At 41.8% G+C, this 26,521-nt stretch overlaps 1 protein-coding gene across 1 annotated transcript in view; it reads left to right on the forward strand.

Annotated features, from left to right (window-relative positions):
- The window catches only part of NCKAP5 (NCK associated protein 5), a 778,542-nt gene that overhangs the window by 710,238 nt on the left and 41,783 nt on the right, over positions 1-26,521 (forward strand). Inside the window, exons 11-14 of the mRNA XM_047082267.1 lie at positions 6,723-6,911; positions 11,937-15,709; positions 16,450-16,627; positions 23,887-23,962. Coding sequence (XP_046938223.1) covers positions 6,723-6,911; positions 11,937-15,709; positions 16,450-16,627; positions 23,887-23,962 — 4,216 coding nt within the window. The remainder of the gene's footprint in view (positions 1-6,722; positions 6,912-11,936; positions 15,710-16,449; positions 16,628-23,886; positions 23,963-26,521) is intronic.

Genomic DNA, 26,521 nt, shown 5'->3' on the forward strand with positions numbered 1-26,521 from the left:
CTTGTAGACAGCAAATAGATGGGTCTTGCTTTTTTTACCCATTCTGATACCCTGTGTCTTTTGATTGGAGCATTTCGTCCATTGCATTCGGTGTTATTATTGAAAGATACGGGTTTAGAGTCATTGTTATATCTGTAGGTTATGCTTGTAGTGATGTCTCTGGTACATTTTAGTCCTTGCAACATTTCACTCACAGAGTCCCCCTTAGGATCTCTTATAGGGTTGGTTTAGTGGTGATGAATTCCTTCAGTTTTTGTTTGTATTGGAAAACCTTGATCTCTCCTTCTAATCTGAATGACAGGCTTGATGGATAAAGGATTCTTGGCTGCATATTTTTCCTGTTCATCACATTGACAATTTCCTGCCACTCCTTTCTGGCCTGCCAAGTTTCAGTAGATAGGTTAGCTACTACCCTTATGTGTCTACCCTTATATGTTAAGCCCGTTTATCCCTAGCTGCTTTCAGAATTCTCTCTTTATCCTTGTATTTTGCCAGTTTCACTATGATATGTTGTGCAGAAGTTCAGTGCAAGTTATATCTGAAGGGAGTTATCTGTGCCTCTTGGATTTCAGTGCCTGTTTCCTTCCTCAGATTGGAATAGTTCTCAACTATGATTTGTTCAAGCACACCTGCAGCCTCTTTCTCTCTTTCCTCTTCTTCTGGAATTCCTATGATATGGATATTGTTCCATTTGATTGAATCACTTGGTTCTCTAATTCTCCCCTCATGATCCTGGATTTTTTTTTTAATCTCTCTTTTTCTCAGCTTCCTCTTTTCCCATAATTTTATCTTCTAATTCACCTGTTCTCCCCTCTGCCTCTTCAGTCCATGCTGTGGCTGCCTCCATTTTATTTTGCGCCTCATTTATAGCATTTTTAATTCATCATGACTATTTGTTAGTCCCTTGATATCTGCAGCAATAGATTCTCTGCTATCTTCTATGCTTTTTTCAAACCCAGCAATTAATTTTATGACTATTATTCTAAATTCTTGTTCAGTTATGTTGCTTATATCTTTTTTGATCAATTCTTTAACTGTCATTTCTTCCTGGAATTTCTTTTGAGGAAAATTTTTCTGTTTCATCACTTTGGCTAGTTTTCTGTCCCTTATGAGTTTTAAAAGTTTGTTATGTGTTCTGCACCTGTGAGCACTGCTACATTAAAGAGGGTCATACACTGTCCAGGGCCTGGCCCTTCAGTAAGTGTTTTTTGGAGAGTGTTACTTGCTCTCTGGTGTTGTGACTTTGGTTATTTTATTTCCCTACTTGTAGTGATGTTTTGGACCCTCTACCAGGTGTACTTAGATTTGTTCCTTGAAGTAGCCCTGGAAAGGAAAACAGACAGACAAACAGGAAACAAAAACATGCAGACACACAAACCAATAAAACAAACCAACAAAATCAAAAAACTAAAAACAATCCAAAAGCAAAAAACCAGAAACATGAGCTACAAATAAAGAACAGGGTGGAGGCGGTGCTGATGGAAGAGCATACACAAAGACAGAAATGACAGGGGCGGGGAAAAAGAAAAAAATGAACAATGACCAGGCAGAGAAACTAAAAGGCTTAATCCAGAGATAGACAAAGGAAAATAAGGAGGTAGGGGAAAAAGAAACAAAGGTAAAGTTACCCAGACAGAGAAACTGTACTGGTTGATTATTCCAGAGAGAGAGAAAGGAATGTAAAGAAGAACCTGTATCAAGAGAATGGATTAAATATGGCCGTTTAAACAAACCAATAGCCATAGTAACCAGCCTAGAGGAGGGAAGAGATAAGAAGGAGAAATGGAAGGAAGACTATATCTATATAGTGAGAATTGTCCTAGAATTAATCCAGGCAATGCAGAAGCACTGGTCTGGAGGAGGGGGTCTGTCTGGTTCCACAACGTCTATCCCACTCCAGTAGATACACGGTTACCTGGCTTGGAGGGGCGTGGTTTGGTGTAGACAGGTCCCACCTCCACTGGGCCCCGAGGTCAGTTCCCTGAGACCCCCACCTTGGTGGTGGTGGGAGAAAAATGGCAACCCCCCAGTGTCTCCTCCACGACCTGGTGTCCCAAATCACTCCTTTGAAGCCGTCCTTACTGTGCCATGGGCACAGACTACTGTCTGTCTCACTCCTCCGACTCTGTGGCCTTGGTGCTTGGCTGGGATTTAAACTCCCTCTCTGTGCACCCCGGTACTGGGGAAGCGCCTCCTGATATGTGGTCCTAGCTGGTTTTGTCCTGTGCCACAGCACTTCAGGGGAGGGGACCGGTTTCTCCTGCTGCAGACCGTGCCCCTGATCTACCACTGAACCCGGAGGTGGCTCCCTCCTCACCAGGTGCATGAACAAGGCAACCAGCCCCAGTCCAAAGATGGGATCTGCAGTTAGAGATCCTCTAACCTGCAGTTACAGATGGGATCTCTCTCCATCCCGATCTGATGTTTTTTGTGTTGTCCAGATACAGTCCTATGCTTCCCCAGCCACAATTTCTCTTCCCTTTGTCTCTCTGCAGAAGGGGATCCCTCCTCTCCATGCCTACACAGCCCATTTTATCTCCCCTAGTTCACAATCACCCACCTATGGCCCCTCAGGTTGTCCCGGTTTCTCTAGGACAGACAGTCCTCTCTCCTTATTTTTTTTTTTAATTACAGATTTTGTTTGTATTTCTCACACTAAGGATGTTAAAGCATGAGTCACCCAAGGTAGTAATCTAAAATACACAATGAGAAAAAAACATTTCGACTAGTGCAAAAGGGGTATATTTTGCCAATGAAGTCAACATAATTAAGATAATGTTACAGTGGAAACCACTATACATTTTTTTGGGGGCCAAAAATCTTTTTAATAATAATCATCTATTGCTAATTAGATCTCTTCTCTGTTGGGTACTTTATGGTCTGTATATGTCCAGGATTTCTGCTTGTTGTTAAGGTCCTTACTTGGTGCCATAGAATAATGGCTAGGATGTGGGCCTGACTTCAGAATGTTGTACTAGCTTGGTAACATTACGCAAGACAGCAATGCCACTGTGCCTCAAGTTCCCCATCTGAGAAATGAGCATAATGATACTTATTTTCTATTTCAGAGAATCGTGGTGAGGATGAAATCCCACAATATATAAAATTCATGTACCACAGTACCCACCAACCATATTGGGGCAATAATAAGATTCCTGCTGTTTAGCGCTCTTCTGTTCTTCATAATCAGCACTATGCCACAGTCACAGAACACTGTGGCAAAGATGGGGAATGATAACAAAGAGCAGTATCTGCTAGTATATCTCTCCAGAACTTCATATCAATAATTCCCAGAAATAAAGGGCACCCACACTTTTGGCTGTTGCTCAGTCCAGTTCCTGTGTGCAAGGTATCAGACAACACTGGCACCACAAGAAAGTATAACATAGAGTCTCTTAGGGAGACTGTAAACTTGTGATTTAGTTTGAGAGTCAAGACACACGTATATAAAAAAAAAAAATAATAGTAGCAACACCTAAATGTTACTAAGCATTGCTGTATGCCAGGGGCTGTCCAGATTTCACAGTGATCTTGTATGATATGTACTTTCATCATCTCCATTTACAAATAAGGAAACTGAGGCATGTAGTGGTTAAATAACTTTCTCAAGGTTAAGGAGTTAGCAAGTGGAAGGGCCAGAGTTTAAACCTAATAAATGGCCTTAGAGTTCAAGCACTCAACCACACAACAGTTAGTTATTCACTGGAGTGGATAATCCTGCTTGATAATCATTTGCTGATGAAGGAGACTTCAGGAAAAAGGAGCTCGCATTGCAGCCATGATGTAAGAGATTCTAGGTCCCTTATTAACTTCAAATATTGATTGTCTAATGTGGGGTAAATATGGGAGAATATCCAATATGGAGGACTGACCCTTCCTCTTCTTTTAAGGAATTACCCTGTAAATTCCCCCCCCCACCCCCCTACACACATATGCATAGTCTCTCCCCACTGCACTGGTCCATGGGTAGGCTCAGACCGTTCCCTTCATCCTGCTCCAAAGTCCAGGTCAGGCCGTGTGGTAATACAACTTGCTACCAAGCAACCCACATCAGAGGTAGACCTCTTTCATACCTTCCCCTAGGGACCCTCTACTCAAAGTCCTGGCACAGCAGCATAGAAGCACCCAGGAACTTGTCAAAAATACTACACATCAGATTCCACCTCAGAATTACTCAGAATCTGCATTTAACAAGATCCCAGATGATACATGTACACATTGAAGTATGAGAAGCCTGACTTGGAAGATATTTCTCTGCTTAAGCACCCCCAACCCCACCGACCTCTATATGACAGTAATAGGTCTTCTCCACCTCCCTGAAGTATGCTCCATCACATCTGCTCATCTCAAGTTCATGGTCAAAGGAAGATGCAGCAATTCCTCCCTTTGGTAGCTCTGAGGTTAAATTCCCTGTCATCTTAATCCAGCATCCATACAGGAGGTACACACATGGGAAACAACTGGGCAAGGATGCTTGTTTGTAAAAAGTGTCCTGGGAATGGAGTTGAGCTGTAAAAATACATATAATTTTGATAGGTATAGTAGGAAGGAATAGGTGGGAAAGACAGAGGGAAATCATGGAAGTTTCGGTGCTTCGAGAAAAGGTAGAGTACAAACGGTAACTGAAAGCCATGCAGAGTGTGAAAAGGGCCATTAGAAAAATTTATATCAGGGGCACCTGGGTGGCACAGATGGTTGAGTGTCCAACTCTTGAGTTCGGCTCAAGTCATGATTTCATGAATCATGAGTTCCAGCCCCATGTTGGGCTACTTAATGACAATGCGGAGCCTGCTTGTGATTCTCTCTCTCCCTCTTTCTGTGCCTCTTCCCAGATCTCTCTCTCTCAAAATAAATGAATAAACATTAAAAAGAAAAGAAAAGAAAAAAGAAAAATTTAGATCTGGATGGTCTCACAGGACACAGTCACAATCTCCCTCTGGAGAACGGACCAGTCTGTCAGAGCAGAGGCAGTCCTAAATAAAACCACCACCCTGCTTATTCAAGCAACAAAATATGAAAGAGGTTTGGGGATGGTGAAAATAGGAAAGTGCATGAGTAGAAGGGGAGTGTAATGTGTTACTTCTGAAAGTTTGTCCTAGATGTACACAGTGGCCCAAGTGTCGATGTCAGGCAACCTGTGCAATAGCACTACTGGTTGTAGACATCTGTCAAGGTACAAATAATAAACTCTCCTTAAGTAAGTTACATGCAGCAGTAACAAGGTCATAAATCAACAGATACTGCTGAATGCTGAATTTTTAGACAAGTTTCTCCTCTCAGTGCTATTTAGAGCCAAATTTCGGGGGTAGGGGATGGAATAGTAAAATTTCTTGGCATATTTAGATCACTTAAAGGGATTGTTATGCAGCAAAAATGAAGTATTGATAGCAGGCAAATGCTTGATGTTGAAAACCTAACCTTATTAAGTGTTATGGATATTGATTAGAGAGGAAATTAAATATACCCTTTGTACTTATGCGGGGGGTTAGCATGTTCCCTGAGTACTCCCAGAACAGCATGCCTTTCCTTCCTCCAGTGGGGATTTAGTCACTGTCAGCTGGAATTGCATTTGGAGAACAGTGATAAGTACTCAGGTAATAAAGGCACCCATAAAGTGTCAATAAATTGCATAAGTAAGAGGCTTTGCCATTCTGTGAATGACACAAAGACAGATGGTTCCCCATCAAAGAGCTTCTGAGACAAAGCTTTATATAGATAGGAGACTGGAATGAGACGGTAATGGAGAGACTTTCTTCTCGTGATCAGGATGCTAAATTAATTTAGCTTGTCCAGCTCATGGAGCTTCATCTATTACATTAGGGGCCAAGAATATGGCTGTCAGGATGTGCTTTAGATGTTTACAACTTTGTCACCTGTGCCCCCACCTGGGTCTTCGGCATGGAACCCAGATCTAGTTGATGTGGCAGTCTTTACCATTTAGACGGCCAAATGATATGGAGAGTTCCATAACCTTTCCAACAGTACCTCCTAATTCCTCAGTTTGATGTGCCACTACACATGACTTCCCGGGTATTTGATTCCTGACTCAGAATGATGCTGTGTGCGGAGCCAGGAGAACAATCTGGTGGAACTGCCCCCCCCCCCCACCCCGCCACATACACACAAAGGAAGACCTTGAGGTGCATGGAAGTTAAATGCTTTCTTTACTCAGTGTCTCCTGCCAGGGGCAACATGCAGCCTGAGATCCAGGTCACTAAACTCCCAGTGTAGTGGTCATGCTCTTGAACCCTACAGCCAAAAATGCTACTCTGTCTTCATTCTTTTGTGCCATTGGTCATGGCTTGATATGGATCTGATTATTTGACCCATCTGACTGGAGAAAGTGGGAAACTACCATTGTGATATTTCTGCCATTGTGATGGCAGTTCGTCATAATCAAGTACCTACTTAGGCCAGGTACTGTGTGATATGCTTCTAATCTAGAACCCCATTTGGTCTTTGTGGTAACTCTATAAGGTAGGCAGTAATGATAATAGTATCATTATTCACTTTAAGAACAAATGTAGCTCTGAGGGATTAAATAATTCCTCCTAGTATATTAGCAAGAGGCAGAGCCAAGATTTGGACCTCTAGGCTGTTTGACCCCAAAAGCTGTCCTTCTAAGCACTAGGCTACATTTGCTTCTACCTCACTGTGATGTCAAGTTGGTATTTACTGTCCTCTAAGCAAAGCCTTAGCTCAGAGCTGTCCTGCTTTTTTAGGAATGCCCGCCGAATGCAAAATCAGGATCCCCTGCTTTGAAATGCCCTGGTTTGGGGATCGTCATCCCTGGTCATCTCTGTCCTCGAAACAGCTGCAGCAGCAGTGAGCTGTCTCTTTCGAGCACCTGCAGTGAGAACTCCAGCGGCTCCTCCCACACATGGCATGATGGAAAGAACCTCAGGAAAAGGGTAAGGCCTCCTTTTGAGACAATTTAGCATCAGAGTGAGCCAGGAAAGAATCCTCTTCTGGCAGGAAGGTGGACAGTGGGAAGAGAATGACCATTTGTTGAGTACCTGTGCATTTACTGCTCACAGAATTATATGGGGAGATCTCATTTCCTCCATTATATGGGAGAGGAAGCTGGCTCAGAAATGTTAAGTTACTTGCCAGAAGTCCCACAGCAAGTGAGGGGTGGAAGGATGATGTAACCCAAATGACTTGGACAGCATTGGCGGGGGGAGTTGGGAGGAAGAAGACAGTTTCCTTCTGTGCTTTGCTGGAGCCCACCAAGCTCATAGATTCACATCAAGTTGGAACCCAGAGCCCTGGCCTAATGAAAGTGACGATGTTTCAGGCCAACTCAGATGTTTCCAATTAGTTTTATGGACACTTTCTATTGCTGCGATGCTCAGAAAGACTTGCTAATGCCCACTGCAAATGACAGTGAGCAAGGCCACTGGCCAAGCCATCCCCGACTAAGCATCCCTTGAGAACTCAAAGTGAATGTTGTTTTCTTCCCAGATGATAGGGAGGATGGTACATCATCTCAGAATAAATGGCCGAAAGTTTTCAAAGTATCATTAGCTTTGTAGGAATTTACTACTCAAGCATGGCATGTATTATATTGACCTCCTTTACTCAGTTTTATAGCCTCATAAAGCACTAATTGACTATAAATTGGAGGGTGGCATGGCAGAGAGAGAAAATACCATGGTAGATGACAGGGACTGTGGCTCCACTGGAGGCAGGCATGCGCTGACTTAGATGCCGGGAGTTTTTTCACCAGGTTGTTAGGTAACTCCTGCTGCTGGATGCCTCCCATCTGCTAGGTGGGCCCTCACAAGCGAACAAGCATCTGTGCAGGCTGCCGTAAGCAGAGGGTGTGGAAGAGCTACTTCTGCCCTTTCCCCATATTGAAGAAAAGCGGAAAGTACACAACAACGGAAACCCTGAATCAGAAGTTTCAGAGGTCATTTTCCTATCATATGCGTAAACTCCCATTTATTATTTGGAAGCATAGAAGCCAGGAGGGCTCCATAACTGCCAGAAAATAATAGTGAGGGAGTAGCTTTGTCATACTCTGAACAAGAACTCAGAAAAAAATTTCAAAGTGGAATTTAGAGCTTATTCCCTTGGACTCAGATTCCTAATACAGCATGTATATATTATCAAAGTTGTTCCTTCTGAGTAGATGTTCAAAGTTCTGAATAATGGCTGCTGGAGCCTGACTCTTAACAAACTGGGAAGATGGTCAGGAATGTTCCCTCTCTTTGTGGTTGTCACTGGATCCAGAGCCCTTGCTCTGTTCTCTTCACTCCCCCTTTCCCTCCCTTCCCCCCTCAGAGCCTTTGTCTTTTCGTCCTTTGCCTTGCCTTGCCTTTTTTTCTTTTCTTTTTCTTGAAATTCTTACAATTTGAGCAACCCTTGATCTTTTAGGGAAACCTCTTCCCTGAGAAAGGAGAAATTAGGTTCTTATGTAATTTTTACACACTCAGGTGACTGTCATCTGTGGATTTCATAAGGTCCTGACTCAGAATGGATATGAGTACCAGCACACCTGTCACATCTCACATAGTCCCAGTTTTCAAGGACCTAGCAAACTAGACCCAGCCCGTAAAGACATTTAAATTTATATTATTTAAGAAACTTCTACAGTTCTTACCATGTACCAAGTACTCATTTAGTATTAACTTACATAATAAAGTCATGTATTATGAATTTTCACATGACTACAATAATAACTTGCATAATAATAAATATGTGACCAATGGCTCTTTCATAATTCACAATTATTTTTTTTAATATTCTTTTCTATAGAAACAGAAAGGAAGGGGCGCCTGGGTGGCGCAGTCGGTTAAGCGTCCGACTTCAGCCAGGTCACGATCTCGCAGTCCGTGAGTTCGAGCCCCGCGTCGGGCTCTGGGCTGATGGCTCAGAGCCTGGAGCCTGTTTCCGATTCTGTGTCTCCCTCTCTCTCTGCCCCTCCCCCGTTCATGCTCTGTCTCTCTCTGTCCCAAAAATAAATAAACGTTGAAAAAAAAAAATTTAAAAGAAACAGAAAGGAAGCCTGCAAGAGATGCATTAGGCTGCTCTGCATGGAGGAATCTGGATCTAATTCATGAATAATTACCATGTGCCACCCAGCTCTTTTAGTATTTCACAAGTATTAGCTCATTCAGTGCTCATAACAGCCTATTTAAGTAGGTTTGCCTATTCCCCCATTGTACAGATGAGGCAATTGGGCTGCTGAGAAATTAAGTAACTAGCCAAAGATCTCATAGCTGGTAAGTGGCAGAGCTGGTTAGTTGGTTCCAGAACTTTCACTCTTTGCCATTCTGCTGTCGTGGCCCTGTTGAATCAGCCAAGCTTGAAATATTATTCAAATTATTGGGATGGACTGGTTACATTAAGACCAAGAATGTTATTTAAAAAAAAAAAAAGTTGTGTGAAACCATTGTCCAGTCAAGAAATAGAAAAAGACTATGGACGTGGAACCTAGGCCCCTATGTTATCAGCGGCATCCTTCAGCCAATTGCACTGCCTCCCAGAGCAGCTGTTTTCCAGGCACAACATGAAGCTGCCTGTGGAAATGCCAGCTCCTCCCTCATCTCTCCTATAGAAGATTCATGCTTTTTTTTTCAAGTTTCCAGATTGTTCCAAACTTTTCTCATGTTACTGAATACTATAATATTACTGAATTACTGAATACTATATATTTACTATATAAAAATTACTGAATTACTGAATACTATAAAACCTCCCAGGGCCCAGCTCTCCATCCTGTGAGATTAACCACATTCCTCAATTGGTTTTCCACAGGATGGAGAGCTGCGCCCCGGGAGGTTTATGGCCACTGGCCCTGGGATGAATCCAACCTCAGGAAGCCAGGCTTTAAAGAGGCAGAGGGAGCTCGGCTGAGCACATCTTCTATGGGTTTAACAAATCTGCCTTTTCAAGCTCTTGCAGAGTACTTCTGCCTGGCTTCTCTTCTTATTGTGAACGTGACTATCAGGATCATGGAGCTTCTTAGAAACCCAAGGAGGGGCAGCCCTCCCACTGGTTGGTCTCTAATACCCAAACTCACTAATGGGATTTCTCCTGATTTCCAAAGAAGTTTTATTGGCATAGACGAAAAGGAGAGGAAAGGGGAGGCATCACCAAATAGCATCTATCCACAGCAACTTCTGATACTGGAGAGTTTTCTAAAGAAAATATATAATTTGACTTAAAAACAATCAACAAATAACAGATAAAAAAATAAACACCATGTGTTGTAGATAGCAAGAGTAATTTTAATGGAAATGTCTTAGATGTAAGCAAATGTTCACAGATTACTAAAAAGCCAAGGCTCCAACATGAAGTTTCTGACACTTTTTCAACCTCTGCACATGGTTTGTGGTCAGTTATGGGCGGGGGCAGCTGGTATGAAGATGCCAAGAGAAGTTGCACTGTTAGGCAAGGTGGGCACAGAGCACACATCTGAAACCACCAGATTCACTCATAGAAGTTCTTCACCTTTAATCATATAACCTTAAAAAAAAAAAAAAAAGACTGAGGTCAGTGCCCAAATCCCACCGATTTCTCTGGGTCTTGGTATGCGATAAAACTCTGCAGGTTCCATTGAAGAAAGGGGTGCGAGGGGTGTGAAGATTGTCTACAATTATGTATGATCTCTATTATGACATTGACAATATAGAGAAGAGAACTGAGAGACTTGGCTCCAGTCACATAGCATTGCCAATGGGTATGCAGGCTTGAGAGCCAGCCTGCCTGGGTTAGAATCTCCGCAATGCTACTTTGGAACCAAGTCCCAGGAAGAGCCCTGGAAATCAGAGCTTTTGAAACCTTTGTTCCAACTCTTCCTTAAATGTGTAATCTTAAACAGACTAACCATGCTGCCTCTCAGTTTTCTCCCTAGTAAAACAGAATTGATAATGTCTCCCTCATGGTGTTGTTCTGAATATTAAATCAAAGCCCTGTTCCAGTGGTTGCTACACAGCAGATGGTCAGTAAATGCTACTTCTCTACTTCTGCCCTCCACTTCTGGTTAGCAATACTCTGAAAAATATGAAGGTCTGTGTAGGATAGAATGGTTTTTCTGTGTCATTCTTAGTCAGAATTAGCACTAGTATTTGGGATGGTATCAAGAACAGAAAATTGACCTTTCATAGTAGGTAAATCATTACTATAGGGTTCTAGCAGCCAGTGTCCCACTGTTAGATGTATGTATGTGTTTCACAGATGTTCCCCTTCTATCAAAGAAAGTTATGAAGACCCAGAACTATAAAATTTTAGAATGGAAGGGACCATTAATATAGGGACCAACTTGCTTTTCCATTTACCCACTCTACCTCTTGTAAATACTGTACAATGAGGTCATATTGTCTTCTGATTATTTCCTAAGTGCACCTTCAACATATCTTCACTATTTTGGTATTTGCCATCCCACTTCTTCTACCTGGAGATCATTTCCCCCAGGTTTCAGCCAAGGCAAACTCATCCTTTGTTTAGGGGCTAGGGAGGTTTGAAACACAGACACACGCACACAGACACACATACACACACAGAGACACACATACACACACACACACACACACACACACACCAAAAATCTTATATGCCTCCCATGGCTTTTCCAAACAGGGGTTTGACCTCTCTCTGAATTTCTGGAGTTCCTATTACATTCATACTCCTCGTTTGCCCCCTTGACTTCTGGTTATTTGTGTCAAGTCTCCTCTCCTCTGCTGGCTTGCTTGCTCCTTGAGGGCAGGGTCCTTATCTACTACTTTATTACATCATGGGCTACTTAGCTCAGAAGCTGGCAAAGCAGAGATTTGCTGCATAGTTAATGATTAATTAGCATTAATTAATTAAGGTATGCATTTATAGAGGAATACTGAACCACCAGAATCAAGTCTAATCATGGACTTTTCCTTTTTGTAGTTGTGATCCACGTGATTCAGTGATGTCTGACATGTACTTTTCTTTCCTAGAAATCATCACAAAACTGGGATAAAAGGCTAAGTATTGACTCTTCGCTCCCAAGTGGCTTCGCTAGTCCGACAGATGAACTACCTCCCACTCGTATCAAGGAAAGTCACATTTTGGAAGGACTAAGAAAGCTACAGAAGCGAAAGGTGTTACTTGAACCCCCGTCAGTGATAACAAAATGGGGTTATAAAGATTGCATGAACTCAAATGAAGGAATATATTCTCCAGGAATTAAGAGTAGCAGCATCAAGGGGTATCCCCCCTGCAAACCAACTGACACGCGGAGCCCCAGCAAGGAGCCCCACGAGACATTTGTCTATGACACAGATTCCCATGATGATGCTGATGAGGACTCTTCCTCCTTAGCCTTGCTCCAGGCAGCTCCAAACCAGGGCTGCAGGCTGCACAGTCATAAATTAACCCACAGTGTTTCTGACAGCCTATTTGGCTGGGAGCTGAATAGAAAACACTTTACAGAAGGTATGTCCTCAGTTTACCCCAGGGAAAGGCCTGAGAATCGGACCAGTTGTGCCAGCAACTGCCCCTTGGAGAGGATGCTGTGCCCAAGTGTGCAGGCACCTCAAGTACAGAGAGAGAGGGAGCCACGTGGTCAGGGCCGTGTGGCTCTCAGTCTACAGCTTTCAGACACCGATGACAATGAAGCCTTTGATGAATTGCACATCGGTAGCAGTGACGAGAAAAGCCATTCAGATTTGTCACTGACTGCTGACACTGACCGATCCATGGAGAATCTGGACATCCTTATGGGATTTGGAAAATCTCAACTGGGGTCTCCTGATGAGGAGGAAAAACAAGTGCCCATCCCCTTAGAGAGTAGACCAAAGACGTTTAGCTTCATTAAGCAGCAAAGGGTTGTAAAAAGGACTTCTTCAGAAGAATGCATTACCGTCATATTTGACGCGGAAGATGGCGAGCCCATTGAATTCAGCTCTCACCAGACTGGCTTTGTCACTGTTACCAGAAATGAAATTTCCATCAATCCGGCCCCTACTGGACCCAAGGCAGAACACACTGAAATTTTACCTCAGGGAATGGCTCATTTACAGCCAGGAGCTGCAGCAAGAGACTACACTTTTTTGAAGAGACCCGAAGAGGAAACTGAGAAAAACATTCCAAAAGATGACATAGATAATGTTACTGTGGCACCCACTGGCTCTTTCAGCCCCAGGACAGTCACACAAAATACTCAGCGACCAAGACCGGCCAAACCAACACTCACTGTGTCATGCCAGAGTAATTCTAGGTCTTCAGTGTCCTTGGGTATCTATCAAAAACAAAGTCTGACAAAAATCCCTGCCAGGGGCAAGTCTTCACCTCAGAAATCAAAAATGATAGAGCCTGAACTCTCCTCAAGAGTGCCCTCATCGGGCCCAGTGTCTCTTGAAAAATCACCAGCCTTAGCTCCTGGGAAGCTCTCACGGTTCAAGAAGACTGAGGGCCCAGCACCCCTTTTTGATTTGCAGCCAGATTCACACATTCCAAAACACCCTGGCCAACTTCCTCATGGCTCCAAAATGTCCAGCAGAAAGGATTGGGTCCAGTGCTCCAAGAGTCAGATTCCAGCATCACAGTTACTGCCAAGGCCGCTCAATGAGCCAGGTGACAATGGAGAACCCCCGACAAGGGACAAACACTGTGACCCTGGGCCAGAGGCAGGGATGAAATCACCTTCCCCCCCACCCCCTCCAGACAGGTCAGGCTCCCTTCTCATCAGGCCCAGTTATGACTATTTGCCACCACCCTCATCTGCCAAGCCCGACACCAGGGTCCCCAATGAAACAGCAAGGACCATATTCAAATCCCCACCTCTGAAGGGATCCTCTGCTCCTATTATCTCTTCTAATCAGATCATGACAGAAGTGCCAGGGAAGAAACCTTCTGTGGCCTTCAAAAAGCCTATCTTCACTCACCCTCTGCCCTCCACAGAAAGAGTGATTCAAACCAGATGTTCCGCTCATACCCCAACCAGCTCATTTGCTGTGATGGCCCCAGGGCCCCTAAAGGTCTCTCCAAAGAGAGGTGTCCCCAGAACCCCACCTCACCAAATGCTTGGGATCACACAAGCAGACACAGGGTTACGGACTCCCAAGAATTGTCCTTCAGCCCCTGAGCCACTGGAAATATCGTCCCCCAAAAGTGTGTCCCCAGGAAGAAAAGGACAAATGAATGACTGTGTCCCCACCTCACCCAAGCCTGCCTTCTTAGGGGCGAATGAGTCACCATCATCTCAGGGTAACAGTCACTCATCATCACCCTCCTCCAAAAGCCATAACACCCCACATGGTTGTCAAAGCGCTCATGAGAAAGGGCTGAAAACTCGCCTCCCAGTTGGGTTCAGAGTTCTCATGAAATCTCCCCAATTGCTCAGGAAAAGTTCTACAGTGCCAGGGAAACATGAAAAAGACAGTCTGAATGAAGCCTCTAAAAGTTCTGTGGCTGTGAGCAAAGCTAAGCCAGAGGATGCTGGGAATCCAGTGAGCATGGAGACCACAGTGGGAGAAAGAACTGTGACTCCACTGTGTTTTCAGGCACAAGGCAGTTTGGCTGAAGGGCTTCCCCTGGAAACGGCAATGCCAGAGTCATTGGATAATAGCATCCTTGGGGCTGATGGAAAAGATGGGGTAGAAAACAGGGCTGTGAAAAGATCCCTTTCCTCCAATAAGCCACACTTAAAACCAGCTCTAGGCATGAATGGAGCCAAAGCCCGCAGCCAGAGTTTCAGTGCTCACTCGGGTGACAAGCCCCCTACTCCCCCCATGGAAGGGCCAGGCAAAGTTCGAACTCAGATTATTACCAACACCGCTGAGAGAGGCAACTCCCTCACCCGACAGAGCTCCTCCGCGGAAGTCTCGCCCAACAAGACCCCTTCTGCTCCCATGTCTGACAGTCTCCCCAGCGTGGGGAGGCCTCTGGGACATCTCTCCACCAGGCAAGGCTCCCTAGGGAGTGCAGGCAGCAGCCCCAGTAGCCAGCATGGGAGCCCAAGCAAGTTGCCTTTGAGGGTCCCTCCAACATCTGAAGGGCTCCTTGCCCCCTGTGGAATGGAAGACAAGCAGGGCTATGCAGAGGGAGGATGTCCCACCATGGCTGTCCCTGAGGAACCAAACAGTGACCACTACACATGCCCACCCGCCCCAACAGATTGCCCACGAGCCCCGCAGAATCTGGGGAGGACAGAGCGTCCACACAGTTTTGAAACAAGCAGGACCTCCAAGCTAGAAACTTCTGGAAGGTGTCCAGATACTTCTACAACCAGGACTGGTGCTGTGAGCCCCGAAGCCCCCCTCTCACCCACAATTGAAGAAAAGGTCATGTTGTGCATTCAGGAAAACGTGGAAAAGGGCCAAGTGCAAACAAAGTCCCCCTCTGTGGAAGCGAAGCCAAAGCCGGGGCCTTCTTTAGCCAGCTGGTTTGGTTTTCGGAGGAGTCGACTTCCAGCTCTCAGTAGCAAGAAAATGGATGTCTCCAAAACCAAAGTGGAAAAAAAGGATGCAAAAGGTTTGGGGTTTGGAAACAAACAGCTAAAATCGGAGAGAAAAAAAGAGAAAAAGAAGCCTGAGCTGCAGTGTAAAATGGAAAATGAGCTTGCCAGGAACACTAGGTTGGCACAGAGTCCAGACAATAGTTTACAAAGCAAAAATAATTTGAAGACCCCACAAGACATCTATGACCAAACGAAGTTTGAACCAAGAAGTAGACCCAGCCCTGTCACATGTTCAACGAAAGATACATTTATGACCGAACTTTTGAACAGGTAAGGTCTTGGCAAAGAGGGTGGCAATGTCAAGGGGTCCCCCCCCCAAAACAGGGAGGGTCGTTTGCTTCCTGCACATGAAATGCTAGTCAAGCATGTTTTCATGCAAACAGAAATGCACAGTGGCAGCAGTCTTTTGTACATTAGCCAGAATTTAAACAATGAAATAAAAGTTAGCCATAAAATGATAATTTAGTCCATGTTACTTTGTTAACCAAATCAATGGTCTTTGAAATTAAAGAATGGTAAGTTTTATCAAGGTTGATAGAAATTCAGCCTACACTGGGACCATGGATTGTACCCACATGGCATGAAATGGAAGAAAATTACACATACGTTTTAAGGTATGCCGACCTCATTGATTGTGCCAAGCAAGCAAACGTATACTTAGAAACGTTCCAGAGGTAATTACATTTCCTGCTGATCTCAAGCCAGACATGTATTTAGCAATCACTCTTCAGTGGCTTTTATTTTGCTCCCTCCTTCCCCCATCTCACAAGCAGTAAGTAAGTAAGTAAGTAAATAAATAAATAAATAAATAAATAAATATCAAATCTAAACTGACACACTCCTGGGATGTCAGATGAAGATCTGATCAAGGCCACTGACAAACATTTATCACTCAAAGGTTTAAAGACAAAGAGATACTAAGAGGTTACCTTAAACATCAAAGGATTGGGAAAAGTAGTGATTGAAGAAGAGCAATGTAATTTATCAGAGGAATCACTTTCTACCTGCAGAGTTGATAAGAAAGCCACTCAACAGACAGAAAGTGGATCAAATAATGTTTCCTGCAGGAGTGTGTTAAAGGGCAGCTCCCAGGGTTCCTGCCTCACCAGCAGCTCTACGAGCACTCAAGGAAACCACAAGAAAAACATCAAAACCAAAGCCGATGTGGAAATACCGAAAAGCTCCCTGGTAAGTGCTCCCCCCATCCTGGTTGTGAAGTGAATCTGGTTGGGTTCTTTCTAGCTAAGCTGATGGCAATGTACAAGCACAAGATTATCGGGTGAATGGGGGGAGAAAGTTCAAGGAAAAGGAGAGACACCTGGTGACAGCAGAGAAGTGAGAGCAATATTGCAAATGGAGTCGCTGCCTCCAGGATCTTTTCTGGGTTAGCTGCCTCTCAGGGCAGTATAACCAGAGTGCCTGCAACTGACAGGCTGGTGTCATCTTCAGATTAGCCTCCTGTGCAGGGGATTTGTTTTGATGATCATTTCCTTCATTTCCAGCAACACAAAAAGGCGTGGACATGATTATAAAACATAATAGCGCTAAACAATTGGAGAGATTGTTGGCTACTTTGATGGCTCGATTTAAGCACTGTTCTTTTTTTTTTTTTTTTTTTTTTCCTGAAAGCTGTATGTACCAATTCCTCTCACCTAGACAGAAAGTATTGAAGAAATCTATTTTGGAACTTGATTCCCTATTATTGAGTCTCTTAATTATGAAGTGAAAAGCTCAACTCAGGGGTAATTTCTTTTAAGAAATGAAAAGGCCTGGGTAGCTCAGTTGTTAAGTGCTCTTGATTTTGGCTCAGGTCATGATCTCATGATTCATGAGATCTGGTCCCAAGTCTAGCTCTGTGATGACAGCATGGAGTCTGCTTGGGGTTCTCTATCTCCCTCTCTCTCTTCCCCTGCCCTCCTCATGTGAGCTCTCTCTCGTTCTCTCTCTCTCCCTCTCCCTCTCTCAAAAATAAATATTTAAAAAATGAAAGAGTATTTTTATATTTCCCCAGGATATGCTTGTTTCAAATAATATTTTGGTTTTAAAATTACCTTAAATTGCGTTTGCTCTCCTTACCTTCTTTCTGTTCTTGCATAATTGATTTAGTGATATTTATTGTTCCTTTGTATAAGTTTTGAAGCACTTCCACAAACAAAAAGAAATTCTTTTTATAGAATTACTGTATCCATATGTTTTTGTAGTATAATAAAAGAGATTGTAAAATATGGTACATACTACCATTTTCTTAGGGAAAACCTGAAATATAAAGTAATTATACATTTTTTTTTCTAGAGTGTTTCACAGGAGATTTTAGAAGTAATCATGATTGGCATTCATTATTATTAATTACTAGTTTAATGAATTCTTGATATTTAGGGTCCCTTAGAATTTCATAGACATAATTTAATTTAACACAAATGCACATTTTTCTTTCAAATAGCTTTGGACTCGGAAGAGCTATAAAGTTTTTGTTTTTTTGTTTTTTTGTTTTTTTCAAATGCTCTGAAGTCATATTGCAAACTAGGTCCTTGCAAAAGTTCCCCCCTCCTTTTTCTTCTGGGCTTCTATGGTATCCTCCCTTCTTTGAAAATGTAGATGTCCCCGCATTGTAAAATCACAAATTATAAGCATATGTAAGGCTGCCCTTGTAGTGTCACCGAAAGGAAAGAGAGAATGAACAGTGTGGAAACGTGCAATATGCCAGAAATTCAATCCAACTGATCTAAAACTTTGATAGCCTGGCAGAGCCTCTTATCAGAGGCACTCAATTTAACTATGCCCCATTTAATATGTTTCTGACAGCTTAGGGTATATATCTTTGCTGCACAGAAATACCAAAAAAACAAAAAAACCTTTGTTTGGCTTTCACAATTTCATTTTTACTTTCTCGTTACTTCCTAACACTACAGTAATTTCTGTGCTTTTTGTCTCTTGTCTTCAGTCTTTCACTGAATTACTGCATTTCAGGGTAGTAATAAGTGTCCTTTGGTCCTTCCAGAATATCAGCAAGAAACATTCTTATTATTTTCTGTGAAGTACAAAGATTACTTAACCACCCCAAAATACATAATCAATAGGGATATGCTAATTTTTTCTAGTTAGCTGCAAGAGGAAATTAGTCATGCTGGGAAGCTTTTCCATACAGAGGAATATTATTAACCTGGATAGTTGACCACCTAGTCTTTTTTTTTTTTTTTAATGTAAAATGCAGTGGAATTTTTTTGTTTCATCTCCATAATCATCAATGTGGAATGGACTAAAATTACTAATTTCAGAAAGGACATTGCCATAGTCTCCTTTGGGACTAGTACAAGACTAGCAGTGAAAACCTATTTATTATATGTTATCAGCCTGTACAGGAAGGAAATTAGTTGCAAAATAGGATATATTCTAATACCATAGCACATTGATGGGAATGCCCACGAACCTCTTAAAATTCAGAGTTTGAGGGAATTTTCCCCTACTAGAGCTCAAGGTAAATTTCCCATTTGCTTATTTTAAACTCTATTGCAGAGAATCTTTCTGACAGTATTCACTCGGGATGAAAACAGTAGCTACGCATAATACATTACGTGTCACATGGGTTTTGTTTTGTTTTGTTTTTTAGTGAAATCACTGTTCAAAATGTTATAATATACCACCATCTCTTCCCTTTACACACCAAGACTATATTCAGTTATGAGGGTCCTCAGGGATTGTATTCTAATCTATGCTGATACATGAGCATTTCCATACATGTAACAAATTCATGTATGTAGCAGACCTGCACTGCATTCACTGGTAGCTGCATATCAATACCCATTTTCAGGATTGCTAGATACATTTTAAAATATGTGTAAAAGTCCCATTAATTCTTTGCTGAATTCAATCTTTTTCTCTTTTCAGAACCTTAATTAGAGGCTTATGTCCCCATTTAGGCCATCATTCACAGACCACTTAGCTCTAATTTTTGTGTAATTTAGACAAGGGCCATGTTACTTTGTACTTCTACTTGAATTATATAAAATCATGACAGGAGGGGAAAAGGCATCCCCAGGAAAGATTGCATAGGTATTAAGTAAATAAGAAAGAAAGAAATGCACTCTACTTGCTATGTGTTATAAATCCTTCCTTCCTATGGATTCAGATAATTTTGTGTAATAAGAAGTCTCAAGGGAAGACAGCTCCAGGCTCCTACTTGACTATCACTGGACAAAATAAAAATTGTTAACAAAATTAACGAGATCGTATACCTTCTTCATGCACTGGGAAGAGATGGCCGTTTTAATATGGGTATTTTAATTTAAATTATGAGTATTTTTTGCAGCCAGTGTCCCATAGTGTGAAAAAAATCACATATGCTAATAAAAAAAGCATCAAATACTATCCCATGAAAATGATATGGTGGTGATGAAATAGCATAAAATAGTACAATAATTACGCAAATTATCTTATTAAGTTCTGCAAAATGTTGTAATTTCAACATCCTTAATTGAACAGTTCTGTACTAAATGCATTTTGATGCTAATAAGAAGCATGCATATTTTGCCCTCCTCCTGCAAATTTTTTTAAATGACTAACTTTTCTAAAAGTAATGCCTTTTAGAGTTTTCCTTCCAAAGATAGCTTCTTGTCTCACTTAGGTTCATTATATTCTGTTCTTTTGCAATAAATGTTGACAATACAATGTTGTTTTTTGGGAAGCAGTTTATGTTGGGATGATTTATAGAAGACATAGAAGCAGAATTCCAAATGAAGGGTATCCCCAAATGTTGGGTGTGTGTCTGTGTGTGTGTGTGTTGAATTATTTTTTCCATTTTCCTCCAGGGTCCTTTGTAAACTCATTCCTCCCTGCCTTTTCTAATTGTAGGGGTGAATAGAATATAATGGGCACAGTGACACTTTACTGGTTTCCTGTTAGGGATTAGTATTTGGTACAGTTCTTGACTACAACTGCAGACCCCAAAAGATGGACAGAAGTTGGAGGTGTACCATTAGAAGGCCCCTGACATACTGACAACAAACTTAAACCAAAAATAGCCCATAGTTATTGCTTGAATTACCTGCTACTTCTTATCAAATAGGACATTACTGACATTAGGTTGTGTCTGTTTCTGGTAGAACAATGCTTGAGAAAATTCTACATCTCTAATCACTATTCTTTTCTGAGCCAAACTTCTGGGTTTTGTGACCACTCCTATCTTTGAAGGGCTTCGTCACGTGAAGATCGTCCCACTTGTGCCTATCTTTGGCAAATTCTTAATCTTGAGTTGGCAGCCCCTGATCCCCAGCAAAGTTCCTACAATGACTCACCAATACCCAGACCCTGTGAGATCAAGAATGAAAATTCATTTTAAATTCAGCCGATGAAAAATATAATTAGCAAGGGGAATCTGCTGCCAAAACAAATCATGCCCCTCATTTCCATAGGCAAATGGATTTTTTTTAATTCCTCGCCGCTTCACATTGGAATCTACTTGTATAGATGATTAGAACCAACAAGTATGCCATTCTGAGGCATGCCTCATTTTCCACTCCTTTGCTAGTTCTTCACCCATCTTTGGATTTTCCTCTCATGGGTCATCTACTCCTCACGGGTCATCAGCCTAGGAAAGCTGAAAGAACCAGGGACCTTGTCTACAAGCCCTGTTCCTCTGATAAATACCCAGAGGCCACGTTTAACATTTGCTGTTAAGCACAGAACGCCGTAGAAAAGTTCTGACAGAGAGCTGGAAGGTAGGACAAAAGGATGGCCTTTTTTTTTCTATCTTGAATATGATACTTGGAGAAAAGTGGTGGTGAAGTTCCACAGATTGGTTAGGAAACAAGAAGGGAAGGGAAGCAGGGAAGTTACACACACACACACACACACACACACACACACACACACGCACATGTGTGTGCACACACACACATACATACACTCGGAAAATTTTTGCTACTCTTAAATAAAAATGTTGCTTATATATACGTGGAGTACTGCCTACATATCTAACTGCCAGACACTAAAAAAATATCCTAGTTCTTGGGAAGGTCTAGAAAGGACATCTGTGACAGTATCATGCACTATGAAAAATTTAATTATAGCAATGAATAGGGGCCAGGAGTGCCCCCTCTAAAACTGAAATCCTTTCTGACCTTGAAGAGATCACTAACCCTGTATGAGCCTCTTTTCCTCATCTGTAAGATGAGAATCTTATTTTAATTATTGGAATTTTTAGTTTAGAATCTCACAGGCTGATAAAGATGATGATTCATCTACTTTCCAGCAGGTTAGCAGGGCACCCCCAGTTTAAGAAAACCTAAAGGAAATATTATTTTACATAACAGGTAAGGAAAAACATTAAATATGTTGGCATAAGAGTTGGTATGCACTGAAAATACAAACAGATTTCCTTGATGTGTCTGTAAATGAGGTTGGAAGCTTCAGATTGGGTTGTTGGAAATGAAGGTGTTTTGGGATCCCTTTTTCAGTGAGTCTTTTGATCGCCTTGTCACAAAGAGATCCCTGAGCTAGGCAAAGCTTGGAAGGCAAATAAGTAACACATTAGCCTTGCTGATCCTCATGGCATTTTTCTTCTCTGCTGTGCATAAATGTCCACTACTGAAAACAGAGATTATTGATGAAGCCTCCCCCCCCACCACACCCTGCCCTGTTCCCTAACTTTCCTCTTCTGGAAATGCTAACAAACAGGGGGATGCCTGCAGAGCAAAAGGCTGATGAGGAAAGAAAGTGAGGAAGCATGGCCTCTGGATATTGAACCCTTGGTCTCTCCTTGTGAGGTTCAGGTAGCCATCTACATACTCTCTTGAGTCCACCACCGTCTGACTATCAGCATATACAGAATAAGCACCAATTACATTCTGATATTGGAACTGCAGTCTTAAGATATAAATATTGGTCTTATTCCATTAAATATGAAAAATAGGTAAAAGCTAAATGTATCTCAATGTCATTATGCACCATATGACTTTCAACATTGCAAGTATGAAATAAGAGTTTCTTGGCGTTCCACTCAAGCCCCTGCACATATCCACTGACAGCCTCTAATGCATGTGCCTAAGCAGAACTCCACTGCATTCAGTGCATGGTTCACATCATTATCATTGGCTGCCCAGGTGACCGATGGGGATATATTTTAAAAGGGCTTTTTGGGTCATTCTGCCAAGGACCACAAGCTGCCTTGATATTGAAGCCAAGTCTACTGGCATAGTCAAATGGACATTTGAGAACAACAAATTTCCCTCAAATGAACACAAATCCAGAGTCGGTACTACTGAGTTTGAATCCTGTTTCCACCACTTGGGTAATTACTTGTCTGTTTCTTCAGGAGGAGGAGGCTAACAATAGCACCTAGCATTATTCTAAGGATTATGAGATCATAGGCATTAAGAGCTCAAACAGCTCCTGCTCTATAGTATTTAAGAGCTTGCTTTTTAAATTATGGCTGGTACCAGGGCACCTGGGGGGCTCAGTCGGTTAAGCATCTGACTCTTCTGCTCAGATCATGATCTCACGGTTTGTGAGTTTGAGCCCCACATCGGGCTCTGCACTGACAGCTAGGAGCCTGCTTGGGATTCTCTCTCTCTCTCCTTCTCTCTCTGCCCCTCCCCAACTCTTGCACTTGCTTTCTCTCTCTCTCTCTCTCTCTCTCTCTCTCTCTCTCTCTCTGAAAATAAATATACTCAAAAAAATCTTAAATTACAGTTGGTACTGATAATGTTATTGTTGCTACTACTGTCACTAGATTGAGAAGGAGGGGACCTGAGTTGTAATCCCAGAATTTCCACTTACAATATGTTTATGGAAACTTACTGGATCTCAGAATTCTCATTTGTAAAACACTGTGACTTTATTTAGGTCTCTAGAGTTCTGCTGAATGCTACCCCATTCAGCATCTGGATATTTCAACTGAAATATAAGGGGAATGTTTTTGACCTAAAAAATTGATATAAATGTGTCACTGCTCTAGTCCACTAAGCATACATCATAATCACCTTATGTTTCATCACAGAAAGAACAAAAAAAAATAATTTTCTTAGAGAGTTACATTCCAGGAAAGGGTCAGGAGATCTAAGTATATTTCTTTCTTCTTATTAAAATAACTTGTGGTGAAAGTCACTGTCTCTGGAGGAATTATATGTCCTTTGACTTTAATTTTTCCTAACAGCTATGACTTTATTAAGTATTAAAAGCCAAATCTATTATCTCTAATTTTTTTTGGAGAATTAGTTACCCTGAAAATCCTCATTTTCAGGTCTGGGGTTATGTTTCTGAAAATATGCTCTTGTGATTAAAACTTGTCATAAAGCCAAGTGAATGAAGAATCTTTGTATATGTATATGTACATACACAAGCTGACTCACACATGCCCACATTTGTTACAGAACCAACCACCATTCTGAAGATTGCGGACAATCTGTTGAATGTAATAAAGAAGAACTTACAGTATTTTCTTCTTGCCACAGGTAAAAGAAGCAAACGGAGACCTGCAAGAGGATGAAGATGTGACCGCGGAGCCCACATTTCAGAGCCACATCATAGGTAAACATCCACGTCATGTACATCTTCATGGGTGATATTTTTTTAATGCAACCTTCTTGCAGACACAGTGTGTTCCTACAGAGCACGTCCCATGCCTCACCTCTGTGAGCACTGGGTCTTAACCTCTCACACAGGCTTCCTTTTATCTTCTCAGACATTGGAAGCTACCATAAAGTAAGTGGTTCAAAGCAGGACCTATAGAGAAAACATGCGTGTTTTCAGAGCAATGCGCTACAAACTGATGAGAAGTAGGTACTTGTCAGGATGAAATGAAAACAATACTGAGTGTAAATAATTTCTCTGAGGAAAAAAATCAACTTTGAATCAATCCAGCTTCTATAATTGTCTCAAGAAGCATTCTGCACAACTGCCATAGAAATGTGGGGTGGTAGCTTTCTTAAATGGGATCATTTTTTAACTGAATATGTTTTACACACAGAACCTAATAGATTTCAGTGTACATGGCTTGCCGAAACTTCACAACTCATTTTCTTCATCATTTCTGTTAGAACCCTGATTACAAGTATCCGTGTGTGTGAAATAAGTTTGATTTGTCAGCTATTTCTTAAAATCGTGCCTAGGCCTAGGTGGAAGGAACTCAGCTTCCCAACACGAAAAGACTTTGCTGACCTTTTGCTGACCTGTTTTCAGCAGCCAGGAGGTAACTGGTGGAGTAGTTGTCTGTGACTAGAATCCTTGTCAGGTGATAGCAGCCACCTTGGGCGATGACAGAATTAGTTTTTCCTCAGGCTCTAAAAATAGCTATGAAAGCAAGCATGCCAATTAAGGAGGTTTACACCAGATACCAAGGCATGATGGAATAATTTCTTCCAATCACATTTGGGTATAGCAGTTGATATCGAATCCTATGTTCTAGGGCATGACAGCCCCACACATTTCTGGTTTCGAGTCTGGTTAGAGTATCCACTGCTCCTGTATCTTCAGCTGCCAGCTCCAAGCACCTCCCCACTCTTTGGGTCCTATAGAGACCCTCCATGGCTGGTTTTCTCGTGTACCCAGAAGTCTTCTGCAAACTGTAATTTACAGTTTCTCTCAGAGAGTTATTGTACCCCCACAGCTTAATGAGACCGGCACTCCATTATTATTCTTTCCATTTGTAATTGAGGAGCCAAAAACCTTAACAAACAGCTGAATGAGTGCAGTCTGAATAAGATTATTATTCCAAGAAGACATCTTTTATTATAGTTGTCAATGTAAAATGCTTAAATTGGTATCAGTTCTGTGTAGCTAGCTAATATGCAAGTTAAATATTGTTTAACAACCTTCAAACATGACACTATGTAATGCCCTGCTGGATCATCATTTTTCTATAATGAGGTGTTCTTGGGCCTGTAAAATAACATATAAAATTAGAGGCTGATTTTTTTTCAAAAGAACTACAGTAATGTATGCTTTCGTAGGCTAGTGATTTTTTAGGTTTGCATTGTTTGACCCAATAGCTAGTCACCACATGTCGCCATTTCAGGTTCAGTTCTAATTCATTAAAACTATGTCATATTAAAAATTCAGTTCCTCAGTGGCACTGCGCACATTTCAAGTGCTCACTGGCTACATATCCTATGTGGTCTGTGTGCACATTTCCATCATCACACAGAGCTCTGTTGGAAAGTGCTGCTTTAGATTACTCTCCTGGAAGTAAATTTGGACCATGCTTATGACAGAGACCTGACCTGGTCTTCACACTATGGAGATTTATCTCCTCAAACTAGGGGGGAACTATGTGAATAAGCTGCTATCAGCTACCAATAAAACAACAACTGCAAATCTGAGTAATCATTATATGGAATAAAGCCATTTGATCATTTTACACAATTAAAAAAACTGGAAAAAGGAAAACATGAAAGATGGGTAGCAACTCAACAATGTTATCAAAAGCCCTGGCTTTTTGTCCTCAGACCTGTTGGGTTGCAAATTGATTTCCACCACTCTGGGCATTCCTTTATATTCAAGGTGCAAAGTACAAGGAAGAGTAAAAGCTCCATCACAATCCACCCCCTAGGCTCCATCTTACATGTCGTTGAGGAGAACCAGATTATAAAGACAATCCTAGCTGCAAAGGATGCTGGGAAAGTCAGTATATTGCTACTCTTTATTGCATAAGGTAGCAGAGAGAACAGGGTTGAGAACATTCCCTGGGTTAATCAATCCATAAGATCACTGCAAACCTTGTAAAAACTTCATCCATTTGAAGACTGAAGGAGACTCAACAAACAAGTGGGTATTTCTCTTTATTCCACAAGAATGACTGAGAAGGTATTTTTAGCATGCTGGTAAACCCAATATTCTTCATTTTGTCTAAGCTAAGTATTGTCACATAGCCTCAAAATGTTATATAAGCATAGAATATGCTTTGCAACCGAGCAAATCTAAATATGTTATCCTTCTAACCAAATAACAGCTAATGTCATTAACAAAGAAGAATAATCAGAAAATTTGTGAATCTGAATGTTTACATTTTTGTCATGTTAGTTTAATAAAAATATTAGGAGTTGGTTATAACATAAAGTAGTGTTAACTAAGCCTGCTTTATATTGAAAT

This window comes from Lynx rufus, unplaced genomic scaffold (assembly GCF_022079265.1).
Source record: "Lynx rufus isolate CCGP_SWC_20201006 ecotype Redwood Valley unplaced genomic scaffold, mLynRuf1.p SCAF_2, whole genome shotgun sequence".
Classification (NCBI taxonomy): Eukaryota; Metazoa; Chordata; class Mammalia; order Carnivora; family Felidae; genus Lynx; species Lynx rufus.